The following is a 26561-nucleotide window of genomic DNA, read 5'->3' as shown; positions in this document are numbered from 1 at the left end:
GAAATATAAACAATTTATTGTTTCGTCGATACATCAATACATTCATTAATATCAAGCAGTCATATTTTATGTACTTAGTTTGCTTGTAATAATTTACATAAAAATATTTTATACCAATTCTATTTACCGCAAGGGTGTATTTCCTAATACTTTTGCTTCTACCTACAATAAGTTGATTATGGTTGTCGTCACAATATAAAAATTATTTAGACATAGTAGTTGATTATTGTTAAAAGTGATAACAATCCTTCATAGATCACTGTTAAGCCGAAGCCACTTATTTATCACTTCCAGAATTCATCAAGTGAATCTTCTAGTTCCGCTCAGTTACTTTTCCCAGATGCCATATCTGTGTAGTACTGTGGACAGTCGTTTGTAGGCGTTTGAATCTTCTTCGCAATTTTCACTGGCGTTTCGTAACCTTGAGTGTTAATGTCGTTCTGATTATTATCAGGCTCTGGTAGAAAATTCGCCGATTCTTGAAGTTTGTCCCTTGAAGCGCACTTTATGTAAGACTGTGATTTCGACAAATAGTTCAAAGGGTTGGTTTCGGACTTTTCCGAAGGTTCTGAAACTGGAAAAACAAAACAATTATTTTGTTAAAAAACCAACTGTTCGTAGTTGAGTATTGTTGGACCTTAAAAGAGATTCCACAGAAGTCACAGAACTAAATCGATAGACAAATTTAGCAAATCTGATATGGAACTGTACCTAAATATAGGTACAAGATATGTTAGAACTTACCTGAACTGTCCTCAAACGGTGAGCAAAAGTAGCTTCTGTTGTGTATGGCGTTATTAGCCAAATCTAAGTACTCTACTTCGTCGCTCAGCATTTTTTCCCAAAGGGCCGAGAGTTCCTGGAATGTGGGTCTTTGTTCCGGGTCGATATGCCAACAGCTCCTCATTATGTTATATAAAGTAGGGGAGCAATTGTCGGGCCTTTCCATTCTGTACCCCTGCTTTAGCAAATGAAAGAGATTCTGGACGGCAATTCCAGGGTATGGAGTGGCTCCTAATGTCACCAACTCCCACACGAGTATCCCGAAACTCCACACGTCTGATTTATTGGTATAGATATGGTCCGAGAGTGATTCAGGTGCCATCCATTTTACGGGAACTGAAAGAAAAGAAAAAGGAGTAGACGCAAGCTTTGATGATTAATGGTTTTCATTTAAAAGTTGCTTGAAAGATGCAAAATTGGGGAAGATGAGAATATGCTAAGTTTTATTGTGGTAACTTGAAGGGAAATCTATTGGGGATCTCATTTCCCGTTGTGAACGTATAGACGGTATTAATTCTAAAATCGAAGAGAGGTAAATGTACTCAGGAAATTGGAACGATTTGGTGGTTGTTTTTTCAGATAAATGAGTTCTTTATAAGAATTGAAAGTGTTATTATGTGTGCTGCAGGGCAATCTCCTTACCTCTTCCTTTGCTTTTTTTGAAATAGGCATCGTCCTCGTAAATATCCCTTGTAAGCCCAAAATCCGATATTTTACACACTTTATCAGCCGCCAATAAAACGTTCCTCGCCGCTAAATCCCGATGGACCAACTGGAAAAAAGTAATAAGACTCCTCAAAGTAAACGTGAAAAAGCTTTACTTTGATCTCACTTAAATAAGCCATCCCTTTACATATTTGCCACGCAAACGACAAAATCTCCTTAGGAGTTACTTTCGATATATTTGGCTCGTCGTAATGAATCTCAGTTTCGTCTACTGCGGACGTCGGCAGTCTCCCACACTCGGATTTTAGGTGGCGGCTTCTTCTTAAGTAATTCCTGCGGCAACATCCACAAATAATGTCATTATTTACCGTCAGGAGTGGGATTTACCTTAAGGAGCCGTGTTCCGCAAACTCTATAATCAAATAAATTGGCCCACCTGGAGTGGTGCAAACACCAAGAAGACGAATTACGTTAGGGTGGGAAACTTCCTTGAGGAGTTGGTACTCGGAAAGGAGGTCGTTGAGTTCGGATTCTCTCGCGTCGTCTTTGAGGGTTTTCACGGCGACGGTCGTGTGGCCTGGATTCAGAGAAGTGGGTTGATTTGAAAAAAAGGTTAAAAGTTGGGGAGATATCGAACATTTTGCGTGATAATTTTATAAATTGAGTGTTCTGGTTTTTATCTCGATACTCAGAGGTAGCTTTAAAAAAGTTTTAATAAACTTACCTTGCTGTCCGGCGATATTCATGGCCTTGGCCCTCAGAACCTTCCCGAATTCTCCCTCCCCCAGCGTCTGCTCAATGATCAGTAGGTTCCTTGGGAACTCCCATTTGGGATCAGGCTGCAGATTTCTCGTCTTACTACTTAATGACACACTTGTAAGCATAACATTACCGCGTACTTGTTGATGATATTCAAGATGGCCGTATCAGCTAAAGACGTGGTCATGTCGAAACTTAATGGGATGGGGTCCGGTGCTGAGCGGTCGATGTAGTCGGAAAGAGGAGCTGAGAGATCTTGGTTTTCGTCGCTAAATTTATTACGGACGACTTTATGGACACTGTCTAATTTCCAACATATCACGATCAAAGCGACGGCTCCTCCAAGAAAGAGCACTCCGGCGACGATCCCGAACACGCAAGTTGTGCCACAACGGGCCAACTCTATTCCCAAGATCTTGCTGGTGACGTTGCCTGTATGTCTGCTCACGTTGGCTTGGACAAAGAGTGTGTGGTTTACGGTCGGAGACTGGTCTAGGGTCTTTGCGGGTTTACCCTTTTTGCCGAGTTTAGGGATGACATTGTATTCTAGGGTATTGCACTGACAGGTGATCTCCGAGCAAGTGCAGACACCGCTGGCGCGGTAAATGCCGCGGTTTGTGGCTTTATTTTTTTCGGCAGGGAAAAGGACGTTGTCTGTAAGAAATTTGAAACATTTGTTTTGAAATGTCTGTTAATCTGAAATTTCTGCTAAGTTAGGGAAATTATCCCTATACAAGGTGATTGCGAAATACATGCAAAAAAAAAATGGGGAACAGCTCACAATATGATCATAAAATTCACGGTCCTAAATGGTAGCAGTGCCTAGAAAAAATTATTTGAAATTACATGTAAATTGTTATGCGCGCCGCTGGCAATATTTCGTGACCTACATAATTACTACAATGAATGGGACCGAGCGACTCCGATTAAGAACCAAAAAAGTGACTTTATGAGGCATATTTTTAATCGCAACGTGAAAAACACGAAAAGGGCCAGTCATCATCGAGCGGTCGGTGAAATCGGTTTATGGTGCAGTTTTCCCATGCAAAATGTGTCGATATGCCCCATTCGATTTTTAATTTGCTTTTTCTATATTTCGATTCTACTAGGGTGGAGGATGCCCTGGTTAAAATTATTGCATATATTTCGCAGTCACCCTGTATGTTTGCTAAATTTATGATCAATAAACATTTACCTGTACAGTCCTGCGGACAAATCATATGATGTAATTGCTCCAATTCATCACAGACTTCATCTGGACACGTTTCTGTATCCGGTGTACAAGTGGAGTACAAAGTGGTAGTTTCATTCGAAGGAGTTCTTTCACCCCTCCACATGCATCTCTCCGGGCCTTCCCTGAAACAATAAACCCCCACCTGCTTAGCAATTACCGATTTTACTACTGCGTCTAATTAAAATCAATTTTATGGCAGGAAGAGTCTATTGCCTCTCCGTCCGAGACAGCTATTGGCTCGACTCGGTACTTAAACCCCATCACGTTATCGGAACTGTTTACCTTTTCTTAACACTCGATGATCCGCCGGTCGATAAAGCGCACGACTTCGGACTCAAACACTCCTCCGGGTTTGAGAACTCGGAACACCAATACAGTTTATTAATATTCGTAAAGTTGAGGCAGGTTTTCGTTGGTTCATTCACTATATGAACGGCAATTTCATCAAATTTCTTGGTGTTGTTGTTGTCGGTCCAGGAGATGTTTAGCCTGAAAGAGGAGAACGAGGCTGTGTGGAATTGGAGTAATTTCTGAATTGCTGAAATTCTATTGGCACCACTGATATGGCATTGTTGTGATAACTGATTGATTGCCGACTGGAATGCTGGTATTTATTGTAGTTCAAAGAATTTATTTCTAAGTTTTTAAATTTTTTTATTTATGTATACACTCAACGTTATTTTCTTAAATGTTACGTTATTTTAAAAATTATTTCTCAGCATTGTCACACAACTGGAATTGAATCAAAATTCGTTACTACGTTATGTTATGAAACGCTCCTTTCAGGAATATTTGTCTACGTGATATTTTTATGAAGTGACGCATTCTTGTCAGGTAAAAATTAGTCTCCGTTACAAGAAAAAGAGTCGTGCGTGCCGATCCTCGATTATCCTTTATCTGTAAAGTCACCTCACGTATTCCGGAGCATTCCTTAAATTTCCGGCGTCGTGTACGAAAACAATCCCTCCGGAGTAGGTCACGTTGAAAATGTCTTCATGTTCGGCAACAACCGGTCGTAAGGTAAAGTGTTTCGCCCCATTCATATTCTTGATAGCTGGCTGTGTTAATCTGGCTAAAGGAGCAGCGGTTCTAAAGCGGAACAAAGCGATTTACTTTATAAAACTTCGAGTGAAACGAGGTAATCACCTGAAAATTTTAACTTTATTGCTCGGATAGAGATGGGGCGGCTTCAGCAGTTTCTTTATCATCTCCGGATGATATCCTGACTCATTGGGGAAGTGTAAATCAATAGGCACCGTAACCTGGAATTAACCGGAAGGGAAGTAGATCATATAAGATAATAATCGCTCCGGTATTAGCCTCGCTCTAATTATTATGTATTGGCTACACTTTGTGCATAAATAAGAGGGCGAGTTGAGAAATTTCTAGCACGCCATACAGGTTTAAAATTCGTGCTTTATAAAGCTTTAGAGTTCTTAGTAATAAGTGCAAAGTATCAAGTAGTTGAGTACAATGATGTCATCAAACTATTTTAGTATTAAGTAGACAAATTCGTGAAGACTGTGTTAAATAATGACACTACCTCTAAAAAGGAAAATATAGTCTTTTATTACCACGCGAATTTTTCAAATTACCCACGTCATAATCGCGCCGTTATTAGCCTCGTTCTAATTATCTATTGGCTGGATCTTCTACATAAATAACATAAAACGTGATGAGTTTGCACATTATTTATGACGTTGATATAAAGTGCAACATCACCTAATTCGGGGTTGATGGAACACGTAATGAATTTAAATGGGGCTTACCGTTTTATTTCCATTAATGAGGGCGGTGTCGTTGAGTTGGAGGACGACAGAGTAAGTCCATTTTTCGATGGGCATGGTTTTCGTGAATTTTAATTCTGGAACAGAGCGTAAAATGATTGCGGGTTGGTTACGGTTCGTAGTAAATTCAAGGCGGCGGACGTTTTCAGAAAAAGGGTGTGTTATTGTAGGTTAGCCGAATAATAAGAATGTTAAAAATGTATAAATGTCAAAGGGCTACGTTTCTAAAAAACGTAGAGTTATAGTTTAATTTGTAAAATAAAGACTGAATTAAATTTTAATGGTTAGTTGTGTCGGTTTTTTGTGCGTACAAATGAAAATTGAGAACCGCATTTTTGTTGGAATAAAGTACATAGAGAAATCTGGCTTCTATAATTTTTTGGGTAACGCAGATGTAAAATGTCACGAACTTTGGCCGCCTTGTGTAACTTATAATGCCAACATGCTTTAATATCGTTTGACAAATATGATATTATAAATTTTAAAAGTAATTTGGCGTGTCTGAAAAAACGCTGTTTCATTTTTTCAGCAGCCAAGTGGAGCTTACTTTCCCCATTCACTGTAATATGTCTTCGTTTTTTGAACTTAAACAGAGCTTCCTTTCGTGGCGTGAAAAATTACACTTACCGTGATATAGACACGAACCACATTAAAGTACTTTCTTTAAGTCCTTAAAGTAATTAGTTTATTCTGAAAAAGCTGCAAGCTTTTGTTGTAGCGAGCCAACGCAAAGAATGTTTATTTAATGATTTACGTAAGAAACACAAAAAGACATGTAAATTGTGAATAAACATACCTTCAATTTCATTAAGTAGCAAGTTTAAGTTTTTTGTAAAATTCGCCTCGTTAAGAGAAATTGTGCGCTTTTATTATTATTTCTAAATAAAGACAAATATTTCAACAAAAATAACTTGAAGTATTAAACTTACTGCAGTGAACGGCAGTTTGAACTTCCTGTTTCAGATGATCATCGCGATACTTGTTGCACTGTGCTTTCAAGATTTTCAGCGTGTCGTTCAAAACGGTGGGCTTGTACCTGTTAACGTCGTACGAATCCTTGTCGCTGAAAATTAAATCCTTGTGTGCCACCTCGTGATCCTGCAAACCAAATATTTTATTGAACAAATACGAACACATTGTTTTCGACAAGTTTAATCGAGTGAATTATTCCATTTGAAAGCTTCGCCGAACCTTTCACCTGTAAATTCTCTCAAATGGAATTTATCCCATCATCAAATAGATGTACCATTTTGTTGTTTTAGTTTAGTTGCAGGCGATAAGACTACGGTTTACGATATTCCACGAAGTTGGAGAACGACGCGCCTATCACACAATTTAAATAGCGGTTAATGGTGCACGACTGGATTTACGGTTTTGTCGCAATGCAGATGTTATCTAAAGCTGTAAATAAATAAAAGAATGTTTCCGGAATCGGTGAGATTGTAATTCGCTTTCTAATCTGTTTCGGGATACATTTGTTGCGGAGGATCTTCGAGATAATCGCGAGATTACGGAACAATTTCGAGGATGCATGTACTTCGTGGAATTCTAGGATCGTATCGTATTTTAATATAAGATATACGATGCTCTTCGTGTTCACTTTATGAGTCGGTCCTTTTTTTCAGAGAGTGGGGGTGAAAGAAGTGTGGATTAAGTGGGGCGAATATAATTGGAAGTGTACATAGCTCTGAAAATATGGCGCAGAGATAATCTGAAAAGACTGATAAAATTAATTCTTTTGTTGACAATTAATTTTATGGTGTTTTTGTTTTGTTTGTTGTGCTTAATGAAATTAGAAAAAAAAACATCATCGAAACGGACTGCTAAAAATAAACATTGTGTTGGTAATGGTATTGTGTGCTAAAAATAGAAATTTTGTTGCTGACTTATTATTAAAATATATAGGACAATTATTGATTTATTTTCTACGTACACTTATTATTTACGTCAATCCATTGTGATCATCATAATTTCATTAAAGCGTAATTATAGTCGTGAGGTAGCCTTAATGACGTCTCGTCTTAATGGCACATGTTGATGTGAACCGTCATTGTTTCGTGTGTGGGTAGAGTAAACCGATTGTTTTTATGACATTTTGATATTTGGATAAATGTTTGTATCCCCAGTTAATGTTCCAGTAGTATTTAGTTACGTATGATGAGGGAAATAATCCTCTTTAAATTGGAATGCTGAAACCCTTGTGTACACCTACTAAAGTTTCTTAATATTGTTAATTAGAACCAATTTAGTTTCATCATGAGAGAAATTGCAGCTAATTAGCTGATTTATTGTCAAATCGATAATATTTCAAACATGTCACAAGCTAGAAATGGTAATAGTCAAAGTTTAAGGAAGTTTAATCACGACCAATTTTCTCAGCACGCAAAACAAATAAAACTGTGAAATGGAGGTTCGAATATTGACCTATTTATTACAGGTAAACCAGAAGATTATAACTTTCCTGTATAAAAATTTTACAGCGACAAACTTACAAATATTCTTAAATTATCATACTGAAACCAAAATGTGTGTTTTATTCATACATTCATATCCACCGTGCGTTAAATTCTCGTAAAGTAGCCCAGAATTATTTCATTTTTTCCGCCCACTAAATCATCCCATCTCCAGTTCTGTTCTTAACGACATGTCGCTAATGTCGTGACTTATTGTTCTTGGATTCTCCCTCTTGCCAACTGCTTCATTACGAAAATTACCACTATACGACTTTACACTTTGTGCGTTCACTCCCAACTATTCTCGGTATGCGAAGTTTCACTAGTTCATTTAACACCAGTTCTATGTGGAGGCGAAAACTCGCCCGATTTTTTTAAAGCCAGAATGTGTACAAGCCATTAGAAATATCGCAGGAACTTCGAGAAATCTTGAATTATAAATATTTTAATTTCCGGCGAGAGATACAAAGAGCCACAAAAACCACACTCTTTACTTATTAACGCTTGGCGAAGAGCGCTGCAGTGAAGGTAGAGTGAAGCAATTTTGATTATATAAGTTGAAGTCTGTTCTGATGATCTTAATAGTCCTTGATAGGACTAAGAGAATAGAACCGCTTAACAATGATTTAATTCAGTGAAAGCTTGAATGGATGGGTGGAGTGCGTCGTTGACTTCATCCGTCAAATTTGAGCCGACCTTCGAGAGGTGAAGGATTGGGGTTAATTCATGGGTAGTCTGCGCATCAAGATTGTGCGATTTTTACCTTTCGTTTTTACAAATAATAGACAGTTAAATGTAGAATTTAATTATAAAAGTTCATTTTTTAATTAGATTTTTTTATATTGGTTTGATGTACTATCACACGCAAAAGTATTGTCGCTAACCAGCAGCGAGGGGTATAAAGCTCCTCCGCCTTCTCTCTGCGGGTGGCCATAATTCCCTAAACACTCAGGTAGACTAAAATCGACAAGGACTAAAGTTTTCTTGCTTGATTACAGTGATTGATTACACAGTACCTTCTTCAGGTGGAAACTAAATATGTTGTAGTGTCACACAATAACCGCCACATCCGTTCGAACCATTATTTTTTAACTATAATGAATATTTAAATTTATCATGGGTAGATTTTAAATTGGAAGTGGTGTTTTTTATCAACCTGACTTAGTGAGAAATTGAATAAACTGACGAATATTGACAATTTTATTTATTTCAATTTTGATTGCTCGTTTATTTAAATTTTAGATTATTCACTTTTTTGTTGTTTCGTTTCCTCAATTTTTCGATTTTTTGTTTTCTCGTTTTTAGATTTTTCGATTCTTCAATTTTTCGGAATTAATTTTTCAGTTTTTCAGTATTTAGATTTTTGAATTTTCGATTTACCGATTTTCTTTCAATTTTTCGCCTTCTCGTTTTTGAATTTTCTGGTTTTTCAATCTTTCGGTATTTTTCAGTTTTTCGATGTTTCGAATTTTCACTTTTTGGTTTATCGGTTTTTTCAGTTAAAATTTTTCGATTTTTGGCCACTTCCATTTTTGAATTTTTCGATTTCGATTTCCCAGTTCTTCGACAATAATTCATCTTTTCGATTTTTCGATTTTCCAATTTCTCAACGTTTCAGTTTTGGGATTTATGTATTTAAATTTTTTAATTTTTCAATTTTTGGTATATCTAAATTTTTAGATTTTTCTTTTTTTCAATTTCTCGATTAATGGATTTTTTTTAATTTTCCGACTTTTCGATTTTTCGTCATTCCGATTTCTTGGTTTCCCAATTTTTCGATTTTCAAATTTTCACTGTTTAAGTTTTGGGATTTTTCAATATGTATTTCGATTTTTAAATTTTTAGATTTTTCGACTTTCTGTTTTTTTGATTTTTTACTTATTCGATTTTTCAAAATTTAGCAATTTTTTAAATCTTACATTTTTCGATTTGTTGCTGCTTTGATTGCCCGATTTTTAAATTTTCAATTTTTCGAATTCTTCAATTTTTCGGAATTAATCTTTCAGTTGTTCGATATTTCGATTTTTCAATGTTCAATTTAACGGTTTTCTTTCGATTTTTCGCTTTCTCAATTTTAAATTTTAAGCGTTTTCAATTTTTCGGAATTTTTCAATTTTCCGATTATTCACTTTTTGATTTATCGGTTTTTTTAGAGAAGTTAAAATTTTTTAATTTTTAGCCACTTCCCTTTCTCAATTTTTCCATTTTACGACTTCTCGAATTCTCGATTTTGATGTTTCAATTTCGCGATTTTTCAGTGTTTCAGTTTTGGGATTTATGTATCTAAGTTTTTTAATTTTTCAATTTTTGGCGTTTCTAAATTTTTGGATCTTTCGATTTCTCAGTCTTTCGATATTTTGCCCTTTCATTTTTAGATTTTTCGGAATTAATTTTTCAGTTTTTCGATATTTTAATGTTTCAATTTTTCGATTTATCGGTTTTTTTAAATTTAAATTTTTCAATTTTAACGTATTTTTGTCACTTTTAATAATTGATGCTATTTTGCCATTTTTCGATTTTTCGATGTTCCCATTTCGTGTTTTTTCAATTTTTCGATTTCGATTTCTTGATTTCTGGGCTTTTTGATTATTCAAGTTTCCAATTTTTCGACGTTTTATTTTTAGGATATAGGTATTTAAATTTTTCGATTTTTCAGTTTTTGGCGTTTCTAAATTTTTGGATTTTTCGATTTCTCAATTTCTTGATTAACCGATTTTTAAATTTTTCGATTTCTAGTTTACGTTTTGGGATTTTTCGACTTTCTGTTTTTTTTTTATTTTTTACTTACTCGATTTTTCAAAATTTTGCGAGTTTTTAAATCTTACATTTTTCAACATTTTCATCTATTCGATTTTTAATTTTTAGATTTTTGGATTTTTTAGATTTTTAAAATTCTTGATTTTTCAGTTTTTGGTTTTATCGATACATATTTTGATTTCTCCTTCAAAAACGAAACACGATGTATTGAAAAAAAAGGACGCTAGGAGGTCCTAAGTTTCTGTAAAATTGTTTCCAAATGAAGAAAAGAACTTCACGGATTCTCGAGGTTTTTTTAAAGTATTTTAAAAACAAAACACAAGAGGCCCCCAACGTTTTGTTATATAATAAAAAACATTAGGCGCCTGCAAGACTTTCTCTTTTAAACGCAAAAAAATTGATCTAAAGTTATTTCGACAGATGTTCCCTCGTCTCTGAAGTAAAAACATAATTACAGTACATGCCCAACTTCAATTGTTTATGTTTACATTTCGAAAGAATGCCATAATTAAGCTTGCAGCAAATTGTCTGCTCAAAACAGAGGGAGTGATTAAAATTATTAAGTGATAACGCAGCCAAAAGTTCTGAATATTATTTTAGGTAAGTCGATGTTATTATGAAAATTTTTATTTTATCATTATTAAATATAGGTGGGCGCAACATTACTGTATTCTAAGATTTTCGAGCCCGGCAGCCTCCACAAACCAGTGCTCGTAAATTGAAAAATCGACATATGTATCGAAAAACCGAAAAATTAATTCCAAAAAATCGAAAAATCTAAAAACGAGAGGACAAAAAAATCGAAAGATTGAGTAATCGAAACAACAAAAAAGTGAAAAATCTAGAATTTAAAAACTTAAAAAATTGAAAATTTAAAAAATCGAGCATCAATAAATCGAACAATCAAAAAACCGAAAAATCGAAAAATGGAAGATTTAAAAAGTCGCAATATTTTGAAAAATCGAATAAGTAAAAAATCAAAAACATGTAAAGTCGAAAAATCGCAAAATTTAAAAGTCGAAGTACTTATTTAAGTCCCAAAATTAAATAGATATAAGATAAATAGAAGATAATATTTATATTTTTAATTTTATATTTCATTCCGAGATTTCGTATTGTTTTAATTTCGAGTTGTCAATATTCGTCAGTTTATTCGATTTCTCACTAAGTCAAGTCGATAAAAAAGCACCGCTTCCAATTTAAAATCTACCCATGATAAATTTAAGTATTCATTTTTGTTAATAAATACTCCTAATGGTTTGTTCGGATATGGGGGTTACTTGTTTACTCCATTAATTTACTTTTATGTGAAGAAAAGTACTTTCTGAGTTGAGCGTATTTTATTGTGTGATACTACAACACTGTAAATCAATTTCTGTAATTAAGCAAGGAAACTTTAGCCCTTTTCCATTTTATTCTACCTGAGTCTTTAGGGAATTATGTCAACCCGCAGAGAGAAGGCGGAGGAGCTTAATACCCCTGGTTGCTGAGTACTGAGAAAACTTTTGCGTGCGATAGTACATTTCAGTTTTTAGATAATTTGTAAACTTATGACGTCACTGATATTTTAATGAAAATGAACAGACACATTTTGGTTACAGTTTTACCAGTCACATCCAAAATTAATTAATTAATTAACTCAATGGTTTTGACCTTGAATAGTCCAGTATGTTGGAAATATGGAATAAAAATGAACCCGGCGCCTCCACCAAAATTTTAAAGTATTATCAAACCACTGTTAATAAAATATTAGTCAAAGCTTGAAGACTTACTGTGACGTTAAAATTAAAGTGCGAGTCTGTTAGTAGGTATTTATACGTTAATAATTAAATAACTTGTGTATTCCGAGTAATGGTCTAGAATTTATTTGCCAAGTTTAAATCAAATTAAATCCGGTAAAACCAGACTAAAAAAATAAAATTAAATCGTCCGATAAAAACACTCACCTTTACTACGTGCCGCGAGGACATATTTATCTTTATAATCTTCTCCTGCGCTTTAGGTGGATTATCGTCGGTATCCAGAACCGTAACCAGTAGAGTCTTTGTGACATTCCTTACAGAATGTTTCGAGTTTTCAACCGTACACAGCACATCTAGATAGTGTCGTGATTTATCTTCCCTATCTAACGACCTCGTGGATTCAATAGTGTGCAGCCTTCCTACGGAGACTAACCGGAACTCTTCGTTTTTGCTGAGTAGGTTGTAGTTAATTTCACAACTCGCACACATTTCGCGCAAAAAAGGCGAAGCCAAAGACCCGATAAGCCTCGGTTTTGTGTTCTCGCTAATTCGATATTGCACTGTCTTCCAAAAACATAAATCTTCCACTATAAAATCGCAGTCAAGGCCTTCGAATGGCAGAAACTCCAGATTCAAGGATCCGGTCTCCTTATTGGAACTGTCCTGCACGGCTATTTTCGCGGGAATCCCGTCAACATCTGCAACTGACACGTTAATCTAACATTTCTAGAGGAAATTGTATTTACTATAAGACAGGTCAAGATCGTCGTTAGCTCATATTTTCGTCACTGCTTTTGATGCAGGACACACTTACAAAAACATCAGCTATGACTTAGACCATTTTATAGCCAATACAATTTCCTCTGTCCACTTTACTCGTACTTTGGACATTCTTCTCGAAAACTTTCTTCTTGAATGTGACATCTCCCATCGGGGAGATTTGAACGAAGTCGCTGCCTTCGACGACGGAGTAGTTGAAAGGGGAGTCTCCGATAGCGTAGAAAGTAGCCAAAGACTGATTGTTCGGAGGGAACTTACCCTTATCTATAGGGATAGTTACGTTGATATCGCTCATGCTGAAATAGACGGCGTCCGCTGCAATCGAAAAACTATGATAATAAATCTTTGCGGGGGCGAATTTCGATGTAATTCAAAATAAGGGTGTTCGAACATGGTTTGCGTCTGTTCCGTGAATCCCGTCGAAATATGGCCCGCTCAGTTTCCGCTTGTTAAGGGGTGATTTATTAGAGTGTAAAGAATCGGGATGTCGCGAAGGCTTCTTAAGGGAGGGACGTCAATCAACAGAGGATTTAGCATTTGACGTATTGAACGAAATTGTTAATGATGGTGTAGGTCACGGAATGGTTTCTTTATTGGGGGCACAGACGGCTGTGGGGGGCTAAATCTATTCGAGATTACAAAGGATGGAGTTTGTAGTAGGATTAATTGAGGGTTGTGGGGGGTAATATCAATACTATGGAATATTGATGTTTCTGTTATGATAATGTTAGTTTTGCGTAAATAAATACACATTAGTAGGTTCACGATTTTCATATAGTTCTTCTCAGTGTGGTGGTCGGAACTAGTTCCTGGAAATGCCCTTAATGTTATAAAGAAGCACTTCTGTGTGGTTTGTTTCTGGCATGAGACCACTAATAAATCAAAATTTTTGCACTTTATCAATACACTATCCGTTATTTACTACTGCGGGTTTTGCTGAATGCAAGAGCCACGGTCATGTAGGTCATGTCATTTTTACTAAATTTCTCGTTTGTAGGAGTATTTTAAGGTGCTAAAATTTTTCACCCTGTGAAATTTGAAGAAGCAAATCCTTAAATTACGTTTGTATGGTATAAACTTCCGTTTTTAATTAGACTTAGTCCTAACTGTTGAAGCACACGCACATTCCGCCTTCCTCTCGCCAATTTGCTAAAAACGCCCCCGACACCCTGCGAGGACAATACCCTCGGGCACGGAATTCTCTTAACTGTCCATAATTGTACCATTTCTGGAACGCAAAGATTTAGTATAATTTTTTTTCGACACGAAAATCGCAGAGACAGGAGTGCCGGTGCGTCGGCTGTTATAAATGATGCTTGCATGATGAATATCGATTTGGCTCGGCATTGTAGAAGTTTGTGTCTGTTTTCAAGATAGTAATTAGCCCTTTTACGGCATAGGCGAGCTTTTAGCAGGGGTTTAATCTCGTCAATAATAATGCCTTGGCGGTTTATGGTCGGTTAAATAAATGTAAAAGACGGAAATTGACCCGCTTAATTTCCCCGAATCATCATTATAATTAAATTTTCACCGGCCGAATTCGGAGTCGAGCAATTGAGTGCGGAAATGTGCGTAGGAATTATAGTTATTGCAGGGTTCGGGGAAAGCTCTGCAGGAAAATAACAATTAAATCCCGATTATCGGAAGGTATGTCAATGTTATTTGTAACAATCGATAGATTTTTGTGCGAAACTTGACGCATTATGTAATTTGTGATTACGTTATCAATAAACTATGCAATAATAAAAAGCTTTAGTTGTTCGTTTGGAGTGACGTAAGTTTAATCGACGCTTTAATCTTGTTTTCGGTCTAAAGTTTGAACAAATACATGCGGTGATAAAGTGGCGTGGAAAGGTTTGAAGTATCGGGAATAGTTAACTCGTTTAGTTGAGATTCTGAAGGTGTTTAACTGTTTAGTTTTCAGCGGTTAATCACACAAAATAAATCCGAGGAACTTCGTTCAAGTGGCACTTGAGGGTTCTTATTGAAAGCTTTAACTTCTTAAGATGCGAATCTCAAGATTTACTTTTGTTGAGAGTTCGGGAAAGGAAACTGATTGTCTTCATTATTTCTTTAACAAAACGGAACAAAAGTAGACCAGTTAATTACAGATTCTTTGTTTTCTGAAGACGTACAAACAAGAGTTTAATTGTTTACGCGGAAGTAGAAAGAGCTAAGACCGTGATGATTTAGTTTTTGATTGTTTTTTTATTTTCGAGGGAGGTAATTCACGTAAGTCAATAAGGTTCGGTAAGCTTTTGGAATTTGCAAAGAAATTTACATGTCGGACAGAATGACTTTATTTTTAAAATTCAGTGAGTATTATGCTCAATAATGCATACGATTTTCTTAAAAAAAATCCATTCCGTTGTAAGCGTTAACGTCAAGGGAATCGTGTTGGCAGAACAGGTTGCTGCTAATTAAACAATTTATTTTCCGGGTGCGAATAAAATCACCAGAGCGTTGAGGGATTTTTTTCTAGTTACAAATGCGGGTTTTCGTAATTTTGGTGAAAATTAGTATAAAATGGATGTTGTACGTGTAATTATAAATGTGATAAATTGCTTCAATTTGTTTTACTATCCATAAATTATAAGTTGCAGTTTCTTTAGTTATTCTGTTGAGTTTAAAACAAAACGCCCCTTCCATTAGGGTTAACGAACCTCGGTATCAGCACGAGACCCAAATTAAGTCCATTTTCAGGGTGTAATTCTCCTTTATTAATTTTACTGTCAGTGTTCCACTTTAATGATTTCTGCGTATATCACCCGTTGTGAAAGAAGCTGATGAATATCAAGAATGGGATGGGCGTAATAAAACAACCGGAAATCATGGAATTGGACAATTATTCATCATTTCCATAATGGAATTATCATGAAATTAAATGCAATAATTTATCGGAGCCCACCTTCGTTCAGAAATAAAAACGATAATTTTGCAATTTATACAAACGTATAGAGTTACAGAGACGACTCCTTCGGGTCTCATACTTCCACTCCGCCCCTCTAGTCGTGTTTTATTCGACCATTTAAACTTCACAAGTCCCAAAGGGGTTCCTCCAGTGACTCCTCTTATCAGCTTTTCACCCAAATTTAAAACAAATAAAGAGAAATTTTCCTTTCGACCGGACGCGTAATCTGACTTCCACAAGAGTTGTTTTCGCCTCACTATTCTCTTTGTTTTTTCCATGAATAAATCAATCCTGCGAACTTGTCCGATGATGGTTCAAGTTCAATCAGATTTGCTCATAAATATTTACCCTTTTAGAAATCTAAATGATGGAGCCTTCCACAAAAACTTGATTTGTTGGAGTTCTGTTGGTAAATATTTAAGCAGCACGATCTAGAGATTATTTTTATTTTTACGTGATTATTAAGGTTTATGGGTCAATAAATCTTATCCCGTTCGAGCTTTCCCCAAAATAGCAGAATCGTACTGGTTGCATTTTTCACGGTAATCCCTAGCGATAGAAACCCACGTTAGCACATTTTATTATGTGTACACATCATAATTATTGTACGGCGAGTTTTAATTCAGGCTAGCGTCCATTAATTAATTGCACGTGAGGACATTACATCGACTTTCTCCCACAATTTAACTTTTTTTGAACTTGTGACATTTCTGATGTTTCCGCCCGAAGGCCACTTCTGCACGCGACTCAAATCGCAAACGTGGATCTAAATTGAAGTTGAATTTGAAACCATGTCATGTTTGGGACATGCAGAGGGTGGAATTGGGAAATTTACTCCTTCGGGGAGAAATGAATTTGCAGGATTTGTGGGGAATTTAAAGTTTCAGTTACGATATTGAGCGATTGGAAGCTGGACCTCTCAAAGTTTCATCTAAACGGTTTTCTCATTTTTGATTCTAATAAACAAATCATTATTTTTTTGGTTATTTCATTCTTGTTCTTAGGTTGATTGTACTGTTATATCAATTACTCCTAGTTGTTGTTTAACATAAAATAAACAGAGAAATTATACTTGTAAACGTACTAAAGCTAAAAACAATGACGTTTACAGAATTGCAATATTTCAGCCTGTATATAAAGATAAAATGTTTTTCACTTTTAAAAGTCTGTAACAAACCAACAACGCACCAAACAACTGCACATCAAAGGATTCTGTTCAAAGAAGGAATAAAGTAGCAAATCTAAAACGCAGCGTCAAACGATAAAACCCACATCATTTTGAAAGGTAAAATTGGCGATGTAGCTTCTAAAGCGATAATTTGAACAGTATTTTCTATGAATATGTTATCGTTATGATTATTACCTGGCCCACTGAGTGCCTTATTTTCAGACTACCAGATAATGCGGGTATAAACTATTTCCCAAGAGCTAACTTCAGGCATGTCTGTGTTAAAATATCAAATTATCAAAGATTTTCGGCAATGCCGAAATTTTATCTGTTCCGCTTTAAAAGTTCCTTAAGAGTTCCCTTTTTATAAAAATTTCCAGAAAAACAAAGTTTACGTTGTCATACATTTTTTGTCTCATTGTCTGCCCGTCAACAACCCAGCTTTTGAGATAAAGTCTACAAAAACAACTACTTCCTGAAATTACGAACACGCTGTTATTGCAAAGTTCGCGGAAAGCTCACTATCTGCAAAAACTCACCATTGGAAACTTTGACGCTTTTTTAACGGACTGTTGCTCCGGATTAAATTGGGATCGTAATAACGGCGAAAGTGCTGATACCGCATTGAGTAAATATTTTTCTTTCGATCGAAAGTATCATATTAATTATACCTCGCAAATAATTTGCAAACGATACTGCTAGCGATTACGTAATAATCTGTTATTAACTGCTAATCGCCGAAAAACTTGGCTAAATGGACCACAAAAACCACCCGGCTTCTGTTTAGAATTTTTTATTAAAAAAGTTTAATAGCTTTCCGCGTACTCGCCCATTCTTTTTCCTTCCTTTTAACCGCTAAAGGTAATGTTTAATTCATTCGTCGCCGGCGAAATCTGTGTTATTGCTTTAAAATTGTTTCAGTGACTTTTGGATTAAAATCGAAGTTCTTGCGATTGGTATCAAGTGGGATTCTATTAATATCGTTCAAGGGCGTATGACGTTTGCATTTTGTGCAGGTACGAAGGTTGCATGTTGTACTAATGCGTTGTTTGATTACTTAGTCGATAATTTTGATTTTTAAACGGATTAGACGAGCGTAGGATGGAAATATTTCTAATGACATAATTGGAGTTCTTGCGAAGCAATCAACCAACCATGGAAAATAAGCTGCGTTAATTAAAAAGTAAAGACTTTGAGAAGAGAAATTACGGGAAGTCAAAGCGGTTACTGCATTCGAAGCGAGGAAATAAAAAGATCAAACAAGGAAAATTCGAAAGAATTTGGAAAATTTATGAGGATGATGATGGCTTCCCTTTTTTTAATTCAATCGCTTCGATGGACGGTGTTCTTTATCGATTTTCGCGCAAAGGGTAGTTTTTAAATATTGCTGCTGTTACGACTTACAAAATGTTAGCAACGGAGCTATATGATCCATAAAGTTTCTTTTAATGTTTTAGGAGAAAAATGAACTACCCTCTGAGGAAATGAGCTCACGAAGAACGCCAAAGTACTAATTGCCGTTACTCTATATCAGCTTTATTTTCAAAAAGTAGTCTTGTTGTTTGTGTTCGGATAGCTTTATGGTTGAATAGAATGACCGATATTCAAATAATATTCTTGTTCATAATTCATGTATGCAGTATTGATTTCGAAAAAGTAGTCTGTCGGAAAGCAAGATGGATTTTCGTCGGATATCAGTCCTGTGTTCTTTTGCCTGTTCATAGTTTCTGACAAACGCACACTAATGAATCTGCTTCTGGAAAATTTCTATTGTAGATGTTCGTGTTAAATTAATTAAATCTACTAATGGTGCTACAAAGCTTTGAAAAAAAAAAACGTTTTTGTACTCCCATGGGCTATAAACTTGCGCAAATTTGATTTTAGCGTTGTTTTAACGAGATCATGGTTTTTAGTATTTTAATGCTTCCTCTATATTAATTCTGCAAAGTTTTTATGGTCATGAGAGTTAGATGTGTAAAGAGCTTTTCTCTGGAGAAATTATTTCGTTTCAGTAGGTCGAATATACGGTATATTGTGTATGTAAGCCGAAAACGTAATCTATTGTTCTTTTTGTTAAGGGTTGGAAGAATGGAGTGAGATAGGGTCAAGTAATGCTAATTAATTTAAAACAGAATGTTGTGTTAAGATATAAATGCTTTAAACCTGTTTCGTGGAGTTTAGTACAGGGACAGCTTCGGGTTTTGTTATCTATGGAGGCAGGCATGTTTCAACGTTATATTTACTATAATGGGTAATGAATAATCGTAATGTAATTATTGGAGGTATTAATTAATTTGAAGTAAAAGGTTAGGTTAAAATGTGTAGGCGTTTTAAGCTTTTCTGTGGAGTTCAGCACACGAATGGGCTTACGTTTACCTTAGTTACTGAAAAGACGGCTTCTATGTTGGAAATACATTTGCAAAATAATGGATAAATAACAGCTTTGTTTAGTAATTACTTTTTAAACGGCTTGTTTTGTTGGTATTATTTATCTCAAAATGATATATTTTCTTTTCAGAAGACTGAATTAATTAACGAAAGAAATTTATGTTTTTTGAAATTTTAGCGAAAATTTTAGTACTTCATATAGCGCTGCTGCATGCATTGTAAAATTTAGATTAACATTACTGTTTTCATCTTATAACGCAAGCATGGTGTAACCTTAATAGAGTTTTACGACACTGCCAGCTTAATGAAACAAATTTATCTTTATTAGGGAAAACTTGAAGTGTCACAAGCTAGATTTTCTTACAAGTTGTATATTAAAAAATTAAGTCATTAAAAAAATGTTTATTCCACATTGCATTTGAACAAAAAATACTTAGCTTACTCTAGAAGGATAAATAACCTTCCCACTTTTTCAGTTCATGACAGGTAGTGTTTCTTATATTCCATTTTATCTCTTCTCTTTTTCCGCGAAAACAACAGTGAATCAACAAAAGTCTGATGAAAAATTACGAATACATTCACTTTCCATCGAGACGGTTCACGTCGAACAAGAAACGTGTAACAGCGGAATCACTGATCAGTTTTTTGTCTCGATCGGGATTAAACGAGAAAGCGCTCGTTAGAAACAATTACGGACTCTCTTAAATCCTTAACCGATACTCGACTTGATTTTTTGCAGAAAATCGTAAAGAAATTTTCCTCAACACGACTGAATTCCATTATACTAAAAAAAATGTGGCCGAGCTAAAATAAAAACCGAAAGCAGAATACAAAAATCTCATAAAACTTGATAAAGCTTTTGGTCTGTCAAGCCTTCAGTTTTTGTTACGGGCCGATATTTCAGTTATTATTTTTCGGCATAAAAAATAAACAAGGTTAATCGCCACATGAAAATTATTATCCCATTCTGCGAGCCGTAACTGTGGAATCAAAAATCCCTCATCGTAATTCAATTTCAGTCACCCTTTTGTCAGTGTTTTGTGTTTTTCACAAGATTAAAAGGTTAAACTGACAACACATAAATTCAGGGAAGTGTTAATTCAAATTACAAACACATTCCCTTATTTTATGCACGCACTGTCGACATTAACGTCTGGAAGAAATATATCCGTTGTAATTTTAAAGTAATTATTTTCTCCTCATGTGGTATAAATAAAGAGAGAAGTTTCTTTATGCTCGTGATAGAAATTGATTCTCAGGTCACGCTACAGGTTCGAACTTATCCAAAATCTTCCATTTTTCATCTTGTACACCCACGACAACCTTCATTCCCAAACAAATATTTTATGGTCGTTTTCTTCCATATACAGTGCTGAGGGAATGTGATTGATTATTTATTTATCTTGAATTTAAGTTTAAAAGTTGGGGTTTATTTCACTGTATATTTTTTATTTCTCGGTCGGTGAATTTATATTCGTTTAAAAATGCATTGAAAGTGTGAATGGGAAATGTAAATTTGGATAACTCGAAATGGGATTTGTTTAGTGTATTGCAGGAATGTTATATTTGTTCCAATAAAAGTTTGCGTCGACCGTAAACGTAATAGACTGAAAAATTTTCCTGACATTTGATAAAATGGAATTCATATTAGTTAATCGATGAACTTTTTTAACTCGATCGATTTTTTTATAAAAAATTACTAATTTCAACTTGACGTGTCACTCATTTCAGTTCGATTACAGTTATAAGGTAAATGCGTCGCCTGTGTAATAACAATTTGTAGCAATCAATCAAATTAAATCGATTTCTTTATGCGGCAGCGAAGTCCGCAGTAGTTAAAATAACAATACAAAACATAAACAATTTACTAATTGCCGCATTAATAAACATCATTCTTTCTCAACCCTTTCGTTTTTATTACATTTTTTGCATTCGATTAATACATTTTTAGTACCACCATATCGGTGTTGGTTTTTGGCATCTGGCGCACCCTGCTTTTTACGACCATTACGAGCAATATCCCGAATGTTACCCTAGGTCTCATATCAATTTCTAGCACATGGATATGGAAATATCTTGTGACAGACATGATAAATTATTCCGGGAATGCAAATGCAAATTTTCAGGTGGTCACTCAATGCAGGCGCTCGATATAAATCACATTATAAAGTCATGACGGGTAGCAATTAGGAGCGATGTAAGATTTCTTGTATTTTAACGATCTTTAACGGCTGTGTATGTTTCGAGATGCGTTCAACACGCGAAGGTGTTTTTGCTTGCAGTTGGTTTTGCAAACAGTGCATTCGTGCGACAATGTTGTTTGATTAATTGGGGTAATTAGAGTTTTATTTCGAGGGGATGGTGGCGAAAATTAACATTGTGATAAGGTTCGGGGGTATTGATTAAACCCAAAACGAAGCGTTTACGCCGTTTAAATATTATTGCAATGGAATTCTGGATCGTAAGACTTGTGGCATGTTGTTGACAAATTCATTAATTTAGTTGCTTACAAAGAGTTGCTGCAAAAATTTGAGAACAATAATTATCACAAAAAACCAATTGAGGCTTGCAGCGTTTTTGTGGCGATAGTTTTTGTTGCAAGAAAATATGTTTACAAGCGCAGTTGGTAAGTAATTGTCATCGTATCTGGTCAAAATATTCAGTTTTGCTAGGTTTTTGGTGGTAATATCAATTGTGAATTAACGTTCGTACCGGTATTTGAAGTTTTATTCTGTGGATGATTTTCATGAATAGAGATTTCATATATATCAGATCCAGCGCCCGGAGTTCCACCACGTCGCTTAGTTTTTTGTCGCCGGATAATCGAAAAGATGGGTGAACAACCGGATTTCCTAAATGGGTTGATTTTCACCGACGAAGCTGGATTCAGACTCAAAGAGGCGGTGTTTAGCACCCATAATACCCATCTCTGGACTGATGAAAATCCTCACGAAATTGTTTAGCGACGTTTTCAGTGTCAGTCTTATATAACGTGTGGGTGGAAATGTGTGGCGATTAATTGCTTGAGCCACATATTTTGTGGAGTGAAAGTGTAAGTGTTGTCACAGGAAATAAATCGTATGTTCCTGACATGATTCTGAGGAGTCAAACGTGGATTAATATGTGAGTAAATTTACTGACTATTTTATCACCTATTTCCTTTTCTTTACGTAATTGTCAGTGTAATAATTACTGAGCAGACGCAAGCTTCAGTATCATATTACGCTGTTATCGGTTTCTTTGATTGGGCGTTTTTGTGAACATTTATAAAGCCAATATCTACACATAGACGGGTGGTTTTCAGAGAACTGTTATTACGAATTTTAGTTAAACTTTTCAAATTCATTTCCGTAAAACTCTGCACATTGTTTTTATAACTCAGGTGGCAACTTTAATCTAATTTGTTTCGGTTTAGTGCAGTGAAAATTTAATCCATCAAAGTTGATTAAAAATGTTTTTGTCAAATTAAACTCTTAATTTTTTAAGCGAATTTTGTTTTACATTTGGTGGAAAATATTAATTTTGTGATTAACGTGTAAATATGTCATTAGTGTCACAATTTTCTGTTTTACCTTTAATTTTGAACTTATAATTTATATAATTTTCTTTCCAAAGTTTATACAATAATTTACTTCAGCTATCTCAGATGTAGCTAACAGTACTGAAAATCACGCAATTACAGTTTTTGATTTACTATCACGAAGAAGTTTTTATGTGGCGTGATAAGAAAGCGAGCAACAAATTTTTAATTAATTAGGTAGGTATATTTTATTAAATATTTATTTCTACAACGGAAAATTAGTAACAATTTCTGTTTTTGCATGATTTATTATTATTTCGATTTTTCACAATACAACACATTTTTCACGTACAAATATATAGATTTGTTTGCCTAAACTAAAAAGTAGTCGTTTGTTGTAAAATACGCCACAGAAATGCAAATTTTCTAGGAAACCCGGTCGGACACATTCAGTCTGGTAATATGATAAAGTTCATGGTGGTGGAGGAGCTTTCACATTTTTATTAAAATACCGAATTTTTTACCTTTTTCATGAACACATATTCTAGTGTTTGTTGGACATAAATGATTTCAAAATTGAATACCCCTGTAAAAGTTTTATGGAGTCTGTGTACATGAAACATCATCCCGACATTAAAGATGAACTGATACTTTATCGATTTTTCACCGGTAGATGGGTTGTTGTAACAAGGTTTTAAAAACTTTTTACTAAATTGAATTTCATAAAGTTCACCCCAACTGAAATTAAATTAAAAATTAACAGTTTGGATTTATTGATTAGTTTAATATGTGAGGAATTTGCTTCCATATCATTGTACATTTTATATTCACGAATCGATAAAAAATGCCGAGTTTAATAAAATGAAACTGACGTTGATTTAATCAGAGCTTTTTTCCCGAAATACTTAACATAATTAATCCCTTTTTGTTCATATTCCAAATAATTCTATTTGAATTTTTCCATAATTAAATCTTATCTGACAAAGACCTCTTTATCACAGCATTCCTCCTTTCTTTTTTTTTTTTAATTTAACAACAAACTAAATTCAACACTCAGACTGAGACAGCTACGAAAATAACTACCACGCTCAGCCGTAAACATGCCCTACCCTTAGACAATTGCCTGTTGCCTCCCTAAACATTTTCACCCACGTCTGTCTTGCCCATTAAGTTATGTCCACATTTCAGCAAACGAGAGAATTTTCACACTACATTCAAGTGGCCTTTTTCTGGAAAAATATTTGCCGGAGAAAGCTTTTCGTGGAATTGTGCGCAGCGGCACTTCTTTTTGTGTGCGGAAATCCTGACAAATTTGCAACAAAGCTCTTTAGCGCAAGTTCGGGAGGGTGGGAACAAGAACTTGTGAACGTTGATAATGGATTACACGTTATTATCAATGATAGAGGCATCAGAGTTAAGGAATGACATGGAGAGGGCAAAGTTGTATGCAACGAAGTTTGTGACAAGTGGAATCAGCTCGAGGTATAAACGTTCAACGTTCAAAAAAATATATTTTGACTGTTTATTGACAAGCAGTTCGATGTTGTGATGGCACAAAGTCTAGGTCTAGGAATTGTTATTTATTTACATTATTTGGTTGTTTAAATGATCATCTTGTCATTTGTTTGATTCAATCGTTTCATATTATATTTCAAAAATCGTCTCAATTTTCGAAAATTTTGACTGTTATGGTTATAAATTAATTTCAAGTGTGCACTTTCGACGCCTTTTACTGTATTGCAGAATTTTCCAGGATTCCATTACTGTCGTTTCGCTTTTTACGCCAATTATCTTTAAAGATAACGCGGCGAGGCTATTTTTCAAGTTTTTATCTTTCCGCTTGTCTTTCCCAAAAAAGGACAGGTGTAGGCCGCCCAACAATGAATCTTTGTTATTGAGGCGATTTTTTCCACGCCACTCATTGTTAACTGAGTTAGAATAGACCTTCTATTTAATCATTTACCGCAGAATAATGGAATAGCAAGAAATAATCAATCAGAAGTAACGAAAACTCGACCACATGTCATCCGTACATCAAACCCTGTTTAATTAACGAAAATTTGTTTGGAAATGTAATTAAACCGACAAACCAACTTCTCGCGGAACTTTAATTACCCGTTTTCGCACTCCATATTACTGGATAAATATTTAAGCAAAGAGTACGAAAAACAACAAAAACATCGCAACTCAAGGGGATGACTCATGCAGTCTGTCTGCTGGCATTTATTTCTGCATCCCTTACTTTGTGCGAATCATCCACATCTATGATTCAATAGTTTCGTCTGGAATTCCAAGCGCGTTCACTTCTATGTCATAGTGTCAACTAAAGTTTCCGAGTAAAAGTGACATTTACTTTTACGTCAACCCTCTAATTTTACGTAACATTCGCAAATTATGTTCGTTTTCAGGAATCAAAAATATTGGGGCGAAATAAAAGAAGCTTTCTTTCGAAAACGTAAACTTACCATACGCTAGGAAAAATAAAAAAGTCAGCACCATGTTGACACTTTGCACTTTTCGCGCCAAAACGTCCGCGTGTACCGGAGGCGACGGGCTCACGTTCCAAAGCGCGGCGGCGAAATGAGCGTCGCAACGCCGACGTTGAGCCGCCCCCGGAGGCATGCACTTCCGCCCCCCACCGGCGGTTGCGTGTACAGACCATTCTTATCACCGCCAGTATGCTAACTAGTGGAAATACTGAAAAAGCAGCATTACGTCGTCTCATTCCTGAGGACCAGAAGGTCGCGACCTTTCCGAATTTAAATGGGATTGGAAACGAGATTTATGGGAGAGTGCTAATGGCGACTATTTAATTTGATTTTACGACCATTACATGGAAAAAATGTGGGAGGGAGGGCAGGCTTCAAGAGGGTTTAATTCGGGGAGTTAGCGGAGATGAGGAAGAAATTAGGGACATTTAGATAAGGTAATTGGATTTTAAATTGTTTAAGAAAGGCAGAAGTTTTAAGAGCTTTTTTCTGAGGACGATAAATTAGAGTCTGGAGTTGGTTTTGTGTAGTGTTTAGATTAGATTAGGGGGATCACTTTTCAAATGGTTATCGAACCTGGGGAGTTTTTGAAGTAAAGTACGATATCGACAGCGATAAATGTGACAAATATAAAGTATATATCACTCTACGTGTTTTTTTTCACTAGAGGTGTACAAAAATAAATAGGTGAAAGTATACATTTAATTTATGATTATTGTTTAAATTCCGTCCATAGTTTCTTAAAAGTGTTTTGTAGTATAATAAAGTTTTACTACATAATGTTGGATGGAATAATTATTATCTACACACCATTAGCAGTAAATCTAGTGTAAGTGATTATAAAATGCAAGTAATGTTAAGTGTTAAATAGTTATTATTTTGTTTTATTAGCTTCAATGACAGTTTTTTTAATAAATGCGTTGATATAAAGTGAACGAAAAGAATCCTTTTGTAGATTTTGCCTTACTTAAGTATTGAGTTTTGTTGATGATGGAACAACCGTTATTTGTTTTCTTGATGCCCAAGTAATCGCTCCTCCACCAAGAATAAACACGAAAAGCGGCGTAGGATTTTCCGTCTACAGTAGATACCCTCAGTGAGCATTAGCGTAACCAACTGATTTA

At 35.3% G+C, this 26561-nt stretch overlaps 1 protein-coding gene across 2 annotated transcripts; it reads right to left on the bottom strand.

The window, feature by feature from the left end:
- On the bottom strand, nt 1-25504 carry LOC135140932 (proto-oncogene tyrosine-protein kinase receptor Ret). Of its 2 annotated transcripts, none has more exons than XM_064071683.1 (16): nt 25414-25504; nt 13064-13276; nt 12386-12885; nt 6159-6327; nt 5212-5306; nt 4589-4704; nt 4352-4531; nt 3725-3931; nt 3404-3564; nt 2342-2862; nt 2174-2288; nt 1837-2026; nt 1605-1782; nt 1426-1555; nt 745-1119; nt 1-574 (listed from the first exon to the last, which is right to left on the bottom strand). In XM_064071683.1, exons 1-16 carry the CDS (start codon nt 25445-25447, stop codon nt 324-326), a joined length of 3435 nt encoding a protein of 1144 aa, XP_063927753.1. In that variant the 5' UTR covers nt 25448-25504; the 3' UTR covers nt 1-323. The 2 variants fall into 2 exon arrangements, with proteins under 2 accessions (XP_063927753.1, XP_063927759.1); XM_064071689.1 differs by having other exon boundaries at nt 12386-12879.
- Nucleotides 25505-26561: the final 1057 nt, after the last annotated feature.

The sequence above is a fragment of the Zophobas morio genome, unplaced genomic scaffold, assembly GCF_036711695.1.
Source record: "Zophobas morio isolate AGI-343-1 ecotype UQ-CSIRO unplaced genomic scaffold, CSIRO_AGI_Zmor_V1 ptg000004l, whole genome shotgun sequence".
Classification (NCBI taxonomy): domain Eukaryota; kingdom Metazoa; phylum Arthropoda; class Insecta; order Coleoptera; family Tenebrionidae; genus Zophobas; species Zophobas morio.
This window is presented reverse-complemented; position numbering and strand designations above follow the sequence as displayed.